The sequence below is a fragment of the Phascolarctos cinereus genome, unplaced genomic scaffold (genome assembly GCF_003287225.1).
Source record: "Phascolarctos cinereus isolate Bilbo 61053 unplaced genomic scaffold, phaCin_HiC Scaffold_4;HRSCAF=312, whole genome shotgun sequence".
NCBI classification, from domain to species: domain Eukaryota; kingdom Metazoa; phylum Chordata; class Mammalia; order Diprotodontia; family Phascolarctidae; genus Phascolarctos; species Phascolarctos cinereus.
The window spans coordinates 655,884,694-655,902,758 of record NW_027555847.1 but is presented as its reverse complement, the minus strand read 5'-3'; the positions used below and the strand labels follow the sequence as shown (position 1 = coordinate 655,902,758).

Genomic DNA, 18,065 nt, shown 5'->3' with positions numbered 1-18,065 from the left:
GATAGGAACATTAATGCATTGTTGGTGGACCTATGAATCTGTAGAACCATTAGAAAGCAATTTGGAATATGCAAACACAGTGATTAAAATTCATATACCCTTTAACACGGAGATTCCAATACTAGGTTTATACCCCTAGGAGGCATTGATAAGGAGAAAGTACCTACATTCATCAAAATATTTGTTACAATACTATAAGTGATAGCAAAGAATTAGAAACAAAGTAGATTCCCACTGATCAGGGAATGGCTAAATCAATTGTGGTACATGAATGTAACAGAATCTTATTGTGAAGTAAGCAAACACAAATGTAATGTATACAGAGTACCAGGGAAAGATCTGCATGTACTGATACAGAGTGAAGAGAGCAAAGAAAATATATACAATGATTTCAACAATGTAAATAGAATGAATACACCCTGCCCATCAAAACTGAATGTTGAAAAATAAAAAAAAAAAATTAAAAAACAACCATGACCACATGGCTCAAAAGAAGATATTTGAGAAGACACTCTTCCCAACCTCCCTTCTGGAGGTCAGAGATCCACAAGTGTTACACAGTGCACGTGTTTTTTTCAGACTTTTTAAATTTATTGATCAGTCGTGATTATTTTTTACTCTTCTTTTTCTGTCTTTAAAAATATATCATTTGTTAAATGAGATGGCTCTCTGTGTGGAGTAACAGGGGATGATACTATGGAAAACTCTGAATTTCATAAAAAATAAAAGACAACAATAAAAACTTATGTTTTAAAAAAATTAAAAACAATGTATGAGTCTCTCCTACCAAGACACAAACAGAAACTATACAAATATAACATACAAATACAAAACACTCTTTACAGAAATAAAGACATACCTACATAATTGAAGAAATATGAATTCTCTTAGGCATACTGTGCCAATATAATAAAAGTGAAAACAGTACCCAAATTAATTTATTCTTTGTTATACTAATCAAACTACCAAAAGATTACTTTAGAGAGCTAAAAGAATAACAGTGAAATTCATTTGGTTGATCAGTGAGAAAAATTAGGTACACAACATATAAAACCAAATAAACACAGTAGCATAGTGTTCAATAAACCCCGATGACTCCACAGGGTAAGGCCTCATTATTTAACAAAAATTGATGGGGAAACTGTTAAACAGTCTAGCAGAACCTAGGTATAAATGCATATCTCATGTCATATACCAAGATAATATGTGAATGACTTCATGACTTAGATACAAAAGGCACTATCATAAACATATTAAAAGAGTAAGGAAATTACTTTCCCCTACCATGGATAAGGGAAGTTCAAACCAACAAGATATAGAAGATCCAAGAAAATAAAATAGACAATTTTGATTACATAAAATTTGAAAGGTTTTGAACAAACAAAACTAAAATTGTAAGTAAAACAGATAGCTGGGGGAACATCTTTGCAGGAAGCTTCTTTGATAAAAAGTCTCATATCCAAAATATATAAAGAACTGGTTCAAATATATAAGAACAAGAGCCATACCTCCGTAGATAAATGGTCAAAGTAAACAAACAGGAAATCCTCAAGGGGAGATTCTAAACTATTGACAAAAATGAAAAAAAAATCCTACAAATCATTAATAATTATGGAGAAGGGCAAGTTAAAGCAATTCTGAGGTTCTACTTCACTCCAACCATGGCAACGACATGGCATACGATATGGAATATCGTATAATGGAAAATAATGGAAAAAGACAATTGTTGGAAGGACTACAAGAAAACCAGCACATTAATGCATTGTTGGTGGGGCTGTAAATTGGTCTAGCCATTGGGGGATACAATTTAGAATTATACCTCAAAAGTCACTAAATTGTGCAAAACTCTTTGAGCCATCAACACTACTAGGCTTATTCCCTAAGGAGATCAAAGAAATTAGAAAAGGACCCATATAGGCAAAAATATCTATAACAAGTCTTTTTGTTACAGCAAAGAACTAGAAAGTGAGGGTATGCCCATCAACTGAGTAATATCTGAACATTATGGTATATGAATACAATAAAATATCAATGTGTTGTAAGATATGATGAAGGAGATGGTTTCAGAGAAACCTGGGAATATTAGTATGAACTGATGCAGGGAATATTAGTATGAACTGATGCAGAGTGAAGTGAACAGAAAGTAACAATGTGAAGAAAAATAACTTTGAAACACTTAAGAATTCTTATCAATGAAATAACCAATTAAAATTCCAGAAGACTGATGATGAAGTTTGCCCACCTCCTGAAAATGAGATAGAACTAGATACACATTTGCAGACAGTAAATGTGGGGATTTGTTTATTGACTATGCATATTTGTTACAAGAGTTCTGTGGTAGGGATGGAGCACTTGGGATAGGAGGAAGGAAGGAAAGAAAGAAAAGAAGGAAAGAAGGAAAAGAGGGAGGGAGGAAAGAAAGGAGGGAAGGAATGAAGAAAAAAGAAAGGGAAAGAAAGAAGCAAAAAAGAGTATCTTTTTACAACCTCATTTCTAAAATATATAGAGAACTAAGTCAAATTTACAAGAATACAAGTCATTCCCCAAATGATAAATGGTCAAAGGATATGAACAGGCAGTTCTCAGATGAAAAAATTAAAGCCATCTCTAGTCATATGAAAAAATGCTCTAAATCACTATTGATTAGTGAAATGCAAATCAAAACAACTCTGAGGTACCACATCACACCTATGAGATTGGCCCACATGATAAAACAGGAAAATGATAAATGTTGGAGAAGATGTGGGAAAATTAGAACTCTAACGCATTGGTGGAGTTGTAAAATGATCCAACCATTTTGGAGAGCAATTTGGAACTATGCCCAAAGGGCTATAATAAACATGTGCATACCCTTTGACCCAGCAACAGCACTTCTAGGGCTGTATCCAAAAGAGATCACAAAAATGGGAAAAGGACCTACATGTAGAAAAATACAGCAGCTCTTTCTGTGGTAGCAAAAAATTGGAAATTAAAAGGATGTCCATCAACTGGGGAATGGCTGAATAAGTTGTGATATATGAATGTGATGGAATATTATTGTGCTATAAGAAATGATGAACAAGTGGATTTCAGAGAAACATGGAAAGACATGTATGGACTGATGCTGAGTGAAATGAGTAGAACCAGGAGAACATTGTACACAGTAACAGCCACCTTGTGCGATGATTAACTTTGATAAGACTTAGCTCTTCTCAGCGATGCGAGGATCTAAGACATCTCCAAAAGTCTTCAGAAGTCCAAAAATGGATAATGCTATCCACATCCAGAGAAAGAACTATGGAGTTTGAATGCAGATAGAAGCATACTATTTGCTTTTTTTTCCTTCTGTTTTCTTTTTTCTTTCTTGTGGTTCCTCCTATTGGTTAGAATTCTTTTTTACAATATGTCTAATGTGAAAATATGTTTAATAAGAATGTATATGTAGAGCCTATATCAGATTGCACACTGTCTTGGGAGGGGGAAAAATTTAAAACTCAAAAGCTTATGTAAGTGAATGTTGAAAACAAAAATAAATTAATTTTAAAAATTGTTTTAAAAAATCCTCTTCACAAAATAAAGATGAAAATACCTTCTTCAGTAAAAAAAAAAAAGATCACCACAATTAAAAAAAATTTTTTTTTAAAAGATGGAATACCAAAATCACAAACAGGAAAGCTGTGAAAGTTACATACTTAATTTATTATTTATTATTTTTTAAAAAGCTCTACATAATAGAGATTCAAAGTTTCTAGTACAATCTTTTTTCTGTTCTACTATGAATCTGGGAATGTCCATTTTATTTGGTGCTGATACAAACATTTTTAAAATAAAGTGCTGTAGAACTGCAACTATCATTTCTATGCAGATGGCTTCCTGCCCTGAACACTCTTATTAGTCTGAGGTGTTCAGCATAGTTTTACTGAGTGAATGAAAATGGAAAGCATACTCAATTTGGAATAAAAGGATCAATTTGAATCCAGCTCTACTCTGTATCACTTGTGTGACCTTTAACCTTTCTGGGTTTGTTTCATTATCAGTAAAATTGGAGGGTTTAACTGGATCTGGGGTTCTTAAACTTTTTTGTATTATGGACCCCTTTGTCAGTTTGGTGAAGCCTATGGACTCCTCAGAATAATGTTTTTACATACATAAAATAAAATACATAAGATTATAAAAGAAATAAATTATATTAAAATAGTTATCAAAATATTAAAAGAAAGCAAGTTCATAGACCCCTGAAGTAGGTGATTTCTGAGGTCTATTCCAACTCTAGTTGCTATATTCTCCAATTGCTTCTGCTTGGCCCTTCTACCCTCACCTCAGTTTCCATTGTTTACTTATCTTTCTGACTTCCTTATTTACCTATGTGATATCTCCATCATTTACCCATTCTTTCATGTTCGAAACCTTAGTGTTGGCTTTTATCACCCACCTCTCATATCTAATCTGGTAAAAATTCATGTCCATTCCACATCTGCAACCTCTTTTGCATCAATCCTGGTAGAGATGGGCCTGATGCTGTTATTTTAGGTGAAATATTGGAATAAGATACTCTTAGGACATTGAACAATTAGCTAAAGGGGTTTACATAGATACAGCACAGAAAGGATATCAGCAAGGATACAGTGGTACCTAGCTTCAGCTCTGGTGGACACAGCTTCTGAGTCTGATCACTATAGTAGGTGACCAGGAAGCCACATCAACACAGCCAGAGGGTACCAAGAAGCTGTGTCAAAGGAGGCAGGTCCCAGGGACAGCTCTGTCACCTTTAAGGGAAAATTAATCCATATTAGGGGTTCAGGAGAGGCATGGGCCTAACTCATGTATGGGGGTACAGGGTAGGGGAAGAGAAGCCTGGTAGATATTAGTCCTATTACACAATCTCTTCTCTCCATTCCCACAGGGATCCTCATTACTAACTCCCAGGCCCACTTTATTGACCTAATAGTCTTCTAGCTAAATTTTCTGTCTTCCCCAGCTTGGCCCAGTGTTCTATGAATAAATACAAATGGGATTTCATAAATGCTTTTTGAATTGAAAACAACTCCCTAGGGCTTTTGAAAGTCACCTGATAGAATTCCCACTAAGTAGAGAATGAAATAGTGGTTACAAGCAGTATTTGTATTTTATAAGAAAAGCTACTTAACATAAATTAGTCTACAATTATCTAAGGACATTTAAGCTTGAAAAGGTTAAGAGATCTGCTTATGGTCAGTCACACTACTAGTCAGATCAGAGGTTGAAGCCTAGATCTCCAGACCCAGTGCTTTCCCCACTGCACTCTGTCTGTTCAGAAGCTGCCATGGTGTAGAGGATAGAAAGCTGGCAGGGACCCAGGACACCCTGGTTCAAGTTCTGCCTCTGACATATTGTGTGTGTCACTACAAGTCACCTCAAATTTCAGTGTTCTAGACAAGATGGGACGGACCTGCATTCCTACCAGGAGCTCCCACTACCAACCAATGAAATCACAGCTTTAGTCTCTATCTTTCCCACATGCAGAACTTGGTGTTGGGCCCTGGGGGAATATAACAGATAATTAGGACAAAGTCCCAGCCCCTGAAGAGCATAAAGCAATTCAAAGTTGCCAAGGAGATCAGTAAATACAAAAAGCTACTGAGTGGGGAAACCCCTAATCACAAATGGGGAGAACTCATGAATTTTAATAAGCCTTTGGGAGGGAAGGATTATTTAGCTGCACTAAGGTGGCCCCAGATGGCAACCTCCAGGCCTCTATCTCTGGTGTGCAGCAAATTTCAGTGAACAGGAAGGCATTCCAAAGGCACCTGGGTGAAAACAATAGAACTGAGAGGCACCAGCTTTTATGTCATTTTCAAATGATGAGAACATGTGTGGGGTCTCTGGTCACCAGAGCTGTTTCCTCTGAAAGCCACCACTGAAGTTCTTCAGCGTCAATCTGTCATACAATGTGGTGTATACAAATCACACTCTGCCTGTATAAAGGTATAGAAATGTATGGTTAAGTCTATCAGGGGTTTGCACAGTGATTCAGCCTCTATTTTCAGGGAAGGTTCATATTTCAGTTGAGTCGTATGATTGATGCAGTCCACCTCACATACTGAAAAAGGATGTAAATCAGACAGGTTACTTCTTGTACAGTTGTAAGTCATGGTGAGTCATGAAGTGACAACTTTTTCACAAGGTCTCTCTCCAATGTGAACTCTCTGATGTTGAATGAGGGATATTCTGTGACAGAAAGATTTCCTACATTCTTTACACTCATAAGGTTTCTCTCCAGTATGAATTCTCTGATGTGTAAGAAGATGAGAGCTCTGACGGAAGGCCTTCCCACATTCATTGCACTTATAAGGTTTCTCGCCTGTGTGAATTCTCTGGTGTCGGATAAAGCAGGAGTGTACACTGAAGGATTTTTCACACTGATTACATACATACGGTTTTTCTCCAGTATGTACCCTCTGATGCCGAATAAATTCTGATCGTCTGCGGAAGGCTTTCTCACATTCACTGCACTCATAGGGCTTCTCTCCAGTATGAATTCTCTGGTGCTGAATAAGGGATGCACGAGCACTGAAGTCTTTTCCACATACATTACACTGAAAGGGTTTCTCACCATTGTGAGTTCTCTGATGAAACAGAAGTTGAGAGTCCTGACGGAAAGATTTCCCACATTCATTACATAAATAGGGTTTCTCTCCATTATGTGTTCTCTCATGTTTAATAAGGGTTGATAACTGGCTAAAGGTTTGTCCACATTCATTACATTTAAATGGTTTCTCTCCAGTATGAATTCTATGATGCAGAATAAGGGATGAGCTCTGACTAAAGGCTTTGCCACATTCATTACATTCATAGGGTTTCTCTCCAGTATGGATTCTGTAATGCAGAATAAGGGATGAACAGGTAGTAAAGGCTTTCCCACATTCATTACACTCATAGGGTTTCTCACCAGTGTGAATTCTCTGGTGCCGAATAAAAACTGAATGCTGACGGAAAGCTTTCCCACATTCTATACACACATAGGGTTTCTCTCCAGTGTGAATTCTCTGGTGTGTGCTAAGGTTAGAAAGTTGGCTAAAGGTCTGCCCACACTCATTACACTCATAGGGTTTCTCACCAGTATGAATTCTGTGATGAAGATTCAGGGCTGAGCTTTGACGGAAGGTTTTTCCACATTCATTACACTCATAGGATTTCTCTCCATAGTTAATTTGATGATGTCCAGATTGGGTTGAGCTTTGCCTGAAACTTTTCTGATACGCATTACGTTTACAAAATTTCTTTTCCACTTGGCCCTTCATTTGGTCTGAATCCTCTCTGAGGCTTTGGCTCATTTTATCACATGGCTGAGTCTTCCTTCCAGAAGGAATTCTTTGATGTCCAACAGGGTTTGACTCCTTTCTGAAGCTTTTTTGAAATTCAATACATTCTTGATGTCTCTCCCTTGTGGGGAACTTCTGGTGGATCATTGACACTGGCTTGAAACCCCTCTTTTGCGAAAAAAGTTTTCTCAGTCCTTCTGTTAGATATTTCTGATTTTCCTTTGATTTCTGGGGAAGATGTCCTGCAAATCTTCCAAAGCAGCTGCTTGTAATTCCATCTGCTGAGGAATTTTCTGCTTTTTAGACAACCTCTCATTCTCAGGCCTGGTCTCAAGATCTGTAACAATGAATTTAAAGTATATATATATATTACCTGCCCTTCATCCTGGCAGAAAAGAAATTATACGGGTGGGAATGGGACAAGTCTAATCTCCTAGGACGCTTGGTGCTGAAAGATTTCAGTGCTAGCAGCACAGTCTCAGTAGAGGATGGAAAGGAGAAGTAAAATGAAGAAAATGATAACAGACAGGAAGGTTGGATGCAGCTGGAGAATAAAAGCTCAAAGAGGAAGGGGAAAGCATAACAAAAGGGAACTGAAGGGCTAAAAGATAACAAACAATGAATAGCAAGATCAGAGAGAAGAACTAAGAATAAGAGGAAAGGAATGCTTGGGAATCACAGGCAGAATGACTGAGAAGGTAATGGGCTAAAGGAAGAGTACTTAAAGAGTTGCATTACTAGTACATCATTGGTGGAGCTATAAATCAGGACAACTGTTTTGGAAAGCAATTTGGAATCATACAAATAAAATGACTAAAATGCCCATAACTTTACATCTAGAGTTTCCATTGCCAAAATATTTATAGAAGCACTTTTCTGTGATAGCAAAAAATTACAAAGTAGATACCCATTGATTAGGGAACAGATAAACAAACTACTATGTAAACATAATGGGATATTACTGTGCTGTAAGAGATGATGAATGTGATGAATATGGAGAAGCATGGAAAGATCTACATGAACTGATGCAGAGTAAAGTGAGTAGAGCCATGAAAACAATACACACAATAACTACAACCATGCAAATGGAAACAACCATCACACACACTAAAAAATCAAAAGTGAATATTGTAAAAATATAGAGAACAAGCAGGGCTTGAAAGAAGAGATATGAGAAGGAAACTCCCACAAATGTTCTACATGTTTTCAGACTTTTTTGATGTACTGATCAGTTACACTGATTCTTTTTACCTCTTTTTCTTTTTTGTCTTAAAAAATACTATTTGTTATATATGATGGCTCTCTGGGATGGATAATTTTACACTCATCTGGCATGCATGTAACTATGGTCAAGACAGATTATGAAGGACAAGCCAAGAAACTGATAGAATTAATGGAAAATTAATAGAATTAATAGAAAACAAATAGAATTAATGGAAAACTCATTAATGGGAAGGATACTGGGAGAAAATTATGGTGATATAAAAAAAGACATCAATTAAAACTTATTTTTTTTAAAAGTAGATGATTTAAAATATAAAGAGTTTGTATAGGGGCAGCTACATGGCACTGTGGATAGAGCACTGGCCCTGGAGTCAGGAGGACCTGAGTTCAAATCTGGTCTCAGACCAGACATTTGACACTTACTTGCTATGTGACCCTGGGCAAGTCACTTAACCCCAATTGCCTTGCCCCCCAAAAAAGAGAGAGAGATGAGAAAATATCCCCATTCCTCCCCTTTCTAGAAGGGGAAGATGCACAAATGTTATACAATGCACATATTTTCAGACTTTTGCAACATATTGATCACTTATACTGATATTTTTTGCTCTTTTTTGTCATATATATGTATATATTTAAATATATGGAACTATATGTTATATGGGGATGCTGAGGGGAATGATGGTCATAAAAAAAAAGACATCAATAAAAACTTATTTAAGACAAAAAAGTGTTGCATATGTCCTTCCTTAAAACCTTGTCTATATGGTGTTATGTTTATATAGAGGTACTAGACCTGACTATAGGGACTTCCTGGATAAGAAAACTCCTTCTGACAGCAAAAGTCAATAGCTCCTCTGAAATATAGTATCAGAAGGTTGTTTAGAAGCAATGAAAGATTAAGTGACTTTTATAGGGTCACAATGGCCAGTATGTGTCAGAGACAAGATTTAAACTCCTAAGGCTAGGTTTCTATACACTACACTCTGTTGACTCAAGCTTTTTGTTTGATCAACACCTGTTAAACTTAAGTATTGAGAGGCCAATAGGGAAGAATCAATGTGGAGGAGGCAAAATTTCTCAGGCTAACACAAGATACATTGAGAAGCAAGGAAAATAATGGAGATAACCATATAATTTGTTTAACCAATGGGAACTGATGAGGGAAATAAGTAGCAGAACTAAATTCATACAAATACACTAATGTTAGAATGCTAAAACATAAAATGGGTGAAATGGAATACTGAAAATTAGTAATGATCATATATAGTGGGTCCCTCAGAAACTCAATAGAAGAAAGCTCAAGCCACAAAGGCTATACACAGAATATAAAGGGATGGGTTCTCTCATATGGCAAAATGTATAGCAAGCAGTAGTTCTTGAGGTTTGGTCCAGAGACTCCTGGGGATCCCTAAGAGTGTTTCAGGGGGTCCTCAAGATCAAAACATTTTCATACAACATTTTAATTTCTAATACAGTAAATATAGGTAGATATATAACCTATATAAACAAAAGCTCTTTTGGGGATAGGGTCCTCAATAGTTTTTCAGATTCTAAAGGGGTTCTGAGACCAAAAAGGTTTGAGAGCCATCTGGCTAGAGTAACAGAATTAAAACATCACTACAGGTTTCCAGGAATTGCTAGAGGTAGAAATTCTATACTTGAAAGAAACCAACAGCAAACTAGCCTCAGAGCTCTCTATCACACCATCTCACTAAGTCAGGAAGGATGACATGAAAATGTAAAGGAAGGCTGGGTCAGCTGCCAAATTCAGACAACTGGGCATAAGAAAGGCCTTTGGTTACCTAAGAATTCTTTTTTGCCCACACCTGTGACTTTATCAGTTGTTACAAGAAATCCCATGGTGTGGAACCTTGCTTCACAGATGCAGATCAGCTACTCTTCTGTAATATCTTAGTGACTTGCCCTTACTCATACCCAGGATATGTCAGAGGCTAGGCTTGAACCCAGATTTTCCTGACTCTAAGGCTATATCTAGCTATTTACCTACCTATTATACCACATTTCTTCCTCAGCCTAAGAATAATAACTCACATTTCTCTAGCACTTTAAGGTTTGCAAAGCATTTTCCTCCCAACAATCCTATGAGGTAGGCAATGCAAATATTGTTAGACCCATTTTGCAGATGAGGAAACTGAAGTTCTGAAAGGTTGAATAATTTGCCCATGGTCACAAAGACAGTAAATGTGGAAGACAAGATTTAAACCCAGGTCTCCTAAAGTTGATCAAAACCCTTATGGGAACAAGAATACAGGAAATACCTGGCTTCCAGTATTTGTTCAGCAACTCCAAAGGTCTGTAGGCAGCTGCGAAGAGAGCCTTGAACAACAGTTGAGCCAGACAAGACCATAGCCTAAGTCCGTACTCTGCCCCTCAGTAGAAGGAACAAACAATAGTTTATGAAGTACTTACTATGTACCAGGCACAGGGCTGGGCCCTGGGGATACCAATAAGAAACCCTCTGAGAGACAGTCTCTTCATCAGTAAAATAAAGAAGCTGGACCAAATGGTTGCTAAGATCTCTTCTTATGCTAAAGCTCTGATTCTAAGTCATCTTGAGGGAAACATAAGGTCATAGTAATCAAAAAGTTATTATACAGGGGTGCCATTTTTGACTTTGACATCAAATTCTAAAATCAGTGATTAAAGCAAAAATTACCTATAGTCAAAAGTGGCTTGCCTTAACAACCTTCAATTGCTCACAAAGCACAGGAGGTATGGAAGCCAGTAAACTGGATCTGTAACTTCAATTTAAGGACTGGTTCTAAGGCCAGGTCAGTTGCAGTGGGCATGAAGCAGGCTGAGCATAAGCCAAGGCTGAATGAGATGCCACTATCTCCTGCTTGTGGCCTGCCCTTTACTTTCTCCTCTGGTGCTGGCTCTATATCACTGTCCCCTCTCTCTGCCCCTCAGGGGAGCAGATTCACATCTCAGGCTCACTCTGGGACATATGATTACTAAGTGTTATTTTTATTTTTCTTTTTTTTTTCTTTGCCAAGTAGGTCTAATTTAATTTGAGTAAAATAAATGAGTATGGTGTACTCCCTTGTGCTACATCTTTAGTGAGAAACACAAAGTCAAAAGCCAAAGGTGAGGAATGACAGGATAACCCCAGGATCCTAGGCACTAAAGCTGGAAGAGATCTGAAGGTACATCTAGTCCAACCCCTACATTTTAAAGATTAGGAAACTGAGGCCCAGTGAAGTTAAATGATTTGTCCTACAAACTCACACAGGCAGTGTTTTTGTGGTAACAAGAATTCAGAATAAGAAAGCAGTGGGTGAGACAGACCAGAGCTGTAGGTATTTTTGGACATCTAAGAATTTAGCACAATAAGTCTCAACAGAGGCTTTTCAACAGAGAAATCCTCAGACAAAGTTTTCTGTGAAGATTCTCAGACAAAGCTCTCAAAAGATCACTGCGGTTGACTGAGGGCAGTGTTGGTTATCTGGGTGGTCATTACTAAAAAAGCCGCTCACCACTGGGAGGCCAAGATATAATCTGACACCACCACCTTATGAAGGCCTAGTAAGCCTAACAGCTCATATGTACTGAGCACGTTAAGATTTATATAGCCCTTTTCCTACAATCCTATGAGGAGTCATATTATTATTTATTTATTATCCCATTTATTATTTATTTATCCACATTACTTATTACTTATTTATTATCCCCATTTTGCATTATGGGGAAACTAAAGATCAGGGGGCTAAGTGACTTAAAGGTCATGTAGCTGGCAAGTATCAGAATCAAACATAGCAGTCAGTACCTCCAAGACCAATGCATGCCAAGGATCAGATGCCAGAGCTAAAACAGAATCACAATACAGGTATCTAACAAAGGAGGTAGGTCTGTTAAAAGTGGGAAACCCACAGAGGATGGCATGGACGGTGCAGATAACATAATTCAAGTCAACATTTATTAAGCACCTGCCTTTCGGCACATTAGGCAAGACTGTAAGTTACAGAGAAGGTGTCTATTTGCATTGCTGAAGCCAATTGCTCATTCAGAGGTTCCCTGTATCAATGAAATCATAGGTTCAGGTCTTATTCCTATCCCTAGGCATTGTGATACAAAATAAAAATTAAACTGTCTCTGGCCCTAATGAGTTTATATTATCCTGGGGGACACAACATGTACACAAGTGCCCCTGAACCTCCCAGCTAACTTCAATTCCTGTAAAATGAAGGGGTTAGCCAAGATGGCCTCTAGGGTTGCTCCCAACTCTAAATCCTTTAATCCTATGACTCTTTGAATTGACATCATGTCCTCCAAGGAGCCTGCCTTGCATATGCTTCCTTTGCTCTGACTACTCTAAGGTTTCACCTCCTCAGGCCCTACGGACATAAGCAGGGCTGGTGTGGCTCCATATACTGCCTTTACTTGTTCCTGGAAGAGTTCATTTTTCCTATTCTACCTCCCCAAACAGAGTGACCACCTTTTTTTATTCAGAGTGACCACCTTTAAGGAAGAAACTATCTCTTCTCATTACAGTAAACCTGACTCAACAATCATGCCTAATGTCCAACTAAGCTCAAAAGAGATGCTCAGGAAAGAAAAGCCTGTTCAATAACTGAGTGAAGGAAAGATTCTCATACACTCACCTGAACAATTTCCTTTCAAGGTCACTTTCTCCTGTGTGTGCACAACCCATGGCTCTTCCCCTCGCTCCAGCTGGCAGATCACATCAGGTTTAGATAATGGAAATCCTGCTCATAGGGAAGGAAATGGTATCTGGTAGTTTGTCCTGAATACAAAGAGATGCCCCCAGCTTAGACCCAGACCTTGTATCTCTAAGAGAACAGGTAGGGGAGAGGCAATGAACAGCAGGCCCAGGAAAAGTCTGCTAAGGCTTTAGGAATATGCTGCATGCCCTCTAAGGACTATACTTCAATGTGGGAAGCCTTAGGGAACAAAGGAGGAAGGGAAGGGAAGTCAGGGCACAGAAAACAAAAAGTTCATGTGTTTTCTTCCTACTAAGAAGATGGGAAATTCCTACCTCTAGGTACATTCAATTTAACAGGTATTTATTAAGGTCCTTCTATGTGTTAAGAACTATGCTAGGTGCTGAAGATACAAAGACAAAAACAAGAAGCCCCTGACCTCAAGAAGCTTATGATCTATGGGAGTGGGGAGCATGTACACAGAAAGGTAAACATAACATATATACAAGGCAGATATGAAGGCACAAGGATGGGCAGAGGGAGGCCTTCGCAACTGGGGAGGATCAGGATTAGTATCCTGCAAGAAGTGGCACCTATACTGAACCCTGGAGCTAGGGATGGATTCCATGATATTGAGGCCAGAAGAGAATGAATGTATTCCAGCCATGGAGAACAGACTATGCAAAGGTACAGAGATGGAATGTCAGGTACAGGAAACCAACCAACAGACCACTTTTCCTGGAAAGCCAAGTAACCTGCAATAAACCTAGAAGGCCAGGCTGAAGCCAGACTGTGAAACGCTTTAAATGCCAAAGAGAGGCACTTATATTTTATCCTGGGATAATAGGGAGCCACTGGAGCAGAGCAGTGACAGGATCACATAGCTGTTTTAAGAAGACAATTTGGAAGCTGTGTAGAGGATGGATTAGAGAGGAGGAAGGCTGGAAGGAGATCAATTAGGAAGGCAAGTAATGGAGACCTGAACTAGCTGACTTTGGTGTGAAAGGAAAAAAGAAGAAAAATGCAAAAGATCAAGTGAAGGCTGAATTTTCAATCCCATCAGCATTTTTTAAGCACCTACTGAACCAGGTACTGTGCTAGGTCTAAGGAGACAAAGACCAAAATGAAAGTCTTTGTCCTCAAGGAACTTATATTGTACTGTCAGGGTTCTTGGTAGCTTCTAGACACATGACTTCAGAGAGCTATATGGTGCCGGAAGCAAATGAGAGTGGTGTTTTGTGTCCCATAATGACATCTAAGAGGGGCAGGCCTCAGGAAGGCTTGGAAGAGGGTAGGGAAGAAGAGGAATAATAATGATAATAATAATATCTGACCTTATCATGCTCACACAGGTATTGAGAATGAGAGGCAGGATTTGAACCTATGTCTTCTAACTACACTATGTCCTACTGCTTCCCAGAGCCTCAAAAGGACTAGGTGAGGGGTACCCAAGCTGCCTTCAGAGCAGGAAATGAGAAGAGGGGTCATGGTGCTGAAAGGCAGATGGGCAAAGGGCTTCCCAGAGACTCAGGGCAGCAAGACTTGGTACTGACTGGATATGAGGGATAAGGAAGTAGGGCAGCTAGGTGGCACAGTGGATAGAGCAATGGCCCTGGATTCAGGAGGACCTGAGTTCAAATCTGGCCTCAGACACATAACATTTACTAGCTGTGTGACCCTGGGCAAGTCACTTAATCCCACTGCTTAGCCAAAATAAAAAAAAAAAGGAGGGATAAGGAAAAGGGAAGAGTCAGGGATGACTCCAAGGTTATAAACCTAAGTGACTGGACAGATGGTGGTGCTTTCAACACTTCCAATGGACAGCAAGAAGAATTCTGGGACTGAGATTTTCTCCAGGGAATCTGAAGAAGAGGAAATCATAATTCTGGGGATCATTAAAGAAGTTGCCCTTTTTCAGCTCTCAGTAGACTAGGCCTGTGGAATGGGAAAAAAGAACAAAAATATCCTGTTTGAGTCTCAACAGGACTAGAGAGTTCTGATTCCTGAACTTTTCAAACAAACACAAATAGCCCATCAGCCCCCATTGCTGTTTACCAAGCAGGAGACAAAGAATCTTAGAAATGAGCCAGAGGACAGAACTTACCCAATGAGACCAGGTTCTCATAATTCTCCAGCATCACATCCCTGTAGAGGCTCTTCTGAGCAGGCTCCAGACAGTTCCACTCACCTCGGGTGAGGTAAACAGCCACATCCTCAAATATTATTAATGCCTGAAATAATGTTCCTGTTGCAACCCCAGCATAGTCCCACTTCTCTGACCAAAGGTAAGAGGATGGGAAGGGAAGTGGCAAAACTGAGCATGTGAACTCATCTAGGTATATTTAAAAATGTGGATGGTGTCCAATTTATACACGTTTGTGTTGAGCTGGAAGGAACAGAATGTAAATCCCTTTCTCAGCAGAGAGCTGGAGTTGATGGGGTGAGGATAGTCACACTTTGGGAGGGAACAGGACTTTCAAAAATACTTTCCAAATCCCAAAAGAGGCAAAATCTCTCATCTTAGCTACAGTGATTTAAAAAAGAGGCCCTAGGACCTCAAACTTCAAATCTCAGACTTCAAACTCTGTAATTGTATGGGTAAAAGGGGTATGTGTATATACTGGGGACAGCCTAGACATCTGGGATACAAGCCATAGTATTTATTATTCCCAGACCTGGTATAGGCCCCAAGAAAAGGGTATTTGGGCTCAGGTTCCTGAAGGGGAAAGAAACCAACAGAGGAACTCCTGGACAAGGAAAGAAATCAAGGATACATTGGGTGGGAAACAATTGAAAAAGTGCTTACCTGTGGCCTGGCTGACAGGCATTCAGCCTTCATTGTCAGTTTTCCTGGCCTTCCTGTGGTATAACAGGTAGGAACCTAGGAAGATTTAAGGGAAAAAAAGGAACTTTGAGGAGACCAGCACAGATCCTAGATTTCCAGCCCCATTCATCCCTCAACATGAAAATCTTCTCCTCATTGCCTATACCACTTTATCAGTTCTTTCTAAATCAATTCTTAACACTTGATGCCTCCAGAAAGCTTTTTTCAACCACCCTGCTCCCATCCATGAGCCACAGTATCTTCAGATGCCTCAAAAAATGCTCGCAGCGCCACAAAGAAAGTCACAGAATCCAGGCAGGCTGGCTGTTTTTAAGGCAGAAAGGTGAATATTAGACAGTTGGGAAGCCCCATCTCTACCTAACAGGATCCTAAACTTCCTTCAAAATTATCTTGAGTGCCGCATCCTACAGGAAATCTATTCTATCTCCAATTGATAATGTTGTCTTGCAAATTACTTTACATATGTATTTGTATTTAATTTTCTGCATATATATTGTTCTCCCCAATAAAATGCATTCATTGAAAGCAGGACTGTTTCATTTTTGTCTCTGCACTCCCTGTGCCTGGAATGGTGACTGGCAGAGAGTAGAGCTCAATGAATATTTCTTGTATTGAATCCATTATCAGGCTCAGCTCTCCCCTATAGCAAGCCTGTGAAGGCCTGCTCCTAATGCACTGGTCTTTCAAAGCTCACTACAGAAGTTACACGAAGATCATCAATGTCAACAGCAAAGGTCCTTCCCCAGAAGACTGTAACCAGTAACAATTTTCTAGGGCCAGTGGTTGGGAAACAATGGACTACAAAGCTCTAAATTTTCTCTCACTTCAGTAATCTTATGAGTCCATGATTCCAAGACAGACTCATGGTGCTGAAGGGCAGGAGATCTAGGTTCTAATGCCAGCTAAAAAACTAACTCACTGTGCGACCATAAAAAAGGCACTGCCCCTCTCTGGACTTCAGTCTCCCATCTGTAAAGTAACCAAATAATCAATCAAGAATCAACAAAATGATTCGTAAAGCCCCATACAGCTCTGACACTCTCTGACTATTACAGTCTTTGGCAGGGCGAATCTAGTTCAATTCACCCCGGAATAGAAGCTTCCTCTACAATATAGGAGGCACTGTGGTATACACGGGAGTCAGAGCCCAGGATGGGGAGGCAGAGTACCTGGGTTGGAATCTCACTTCTGCTACTCAATACCTGTATGACCTTAGGCAAAGCACTTGACCTCTCTGGGGCTCACTTTGCTCAAATGTGGATGACCTCCATGGCATCTAACATACCTTCCAGCTCTGAATCTATGAATCCCTAAGTGGTCATCAGCCTCTATTTGACCTCACTGCTGTGTGAACTTGGTCAAATCATTTAGCCCTCCAACTTCTTTGTCTGTAAAATGAGGGGTTCTAATTTGGAACTATGCCCAAAGGGCTACAAAAATGTGCATACCCTTGGATCCAGCAATAGCACTTCTAGGCTATATCCCAAAGAGAACACAAAAATGGGAACAGAACCCACATGTACAAAAATATGCATAGCAGCTCTTTTTGTGGCGGCAAAGAATTGGACATTGAGGGGCTGCCCTTCAATTGGGGAATGGCTGAGCAAGTTGTGGTATATGAATGTAATGGAATACTATTGTTCCATAAGAGATGATGAACAGGCAGGCTTCAGAAAAACCTGGGAAGACTTATATGGTCTGATGCTGAGTGAAGTGAGCAGAACCAAGAGGACTTTGTACACAATAACAGCCATTTGTGCGATGACTAATATCGTTAAACTGAACCTTTCTCAGCATTACAAGGATCTAAGACATCTCCAGAGGCCTCGGGATGGAAAATGCTGTCCGCATCCAAAGAAAGAACTATGGAAGTCGAATCACTATCACTTATTTTTACCTTCAGTTGAGTTTTGTTTCATCTTTCTGATGGTTCTTCCTATTGGTTTTAATTTTTACTTACAACTTCACTAACGTGAAAATATGTTTAATAGGAATATGAATGTAAAGTCTATATCAGATTGTGTGCCGTCTTGG

The 18,065-nt window shown here is 39.1% G+C and overlaps 1 protein-coding gene across 1 annotated transcript in view; it reads right to left on the bottom strand.

The window, feature by feature from the left end:
• Positions 1–3,655: 3,655 nt before the first annotated feature.
• The window catches only part of LOC110214303 (uncharacterized), a 49,769-nt gene continuing 35,359 nt past the window's right edge, over positions 3,656–18,065 (bottom strand). Inside the window, 5 exon segments of the mRNA XM_020995136.2 lie at positions 3,656–7,534; positions 7,537–7,617; positions 13,127–13,231; positions 15,291–15,417; positions 15,993–16,067. Coding sequence (XP_020850795.2) covers positions 6,117–7,534; positions 7,537–7,617; positions 13,127–13,231; positions 15,291–15,417; positions 15,993–16,067 — 1,806 coding nt within the window. The 3' untranslated portion in view covers positions 3,656–6,116.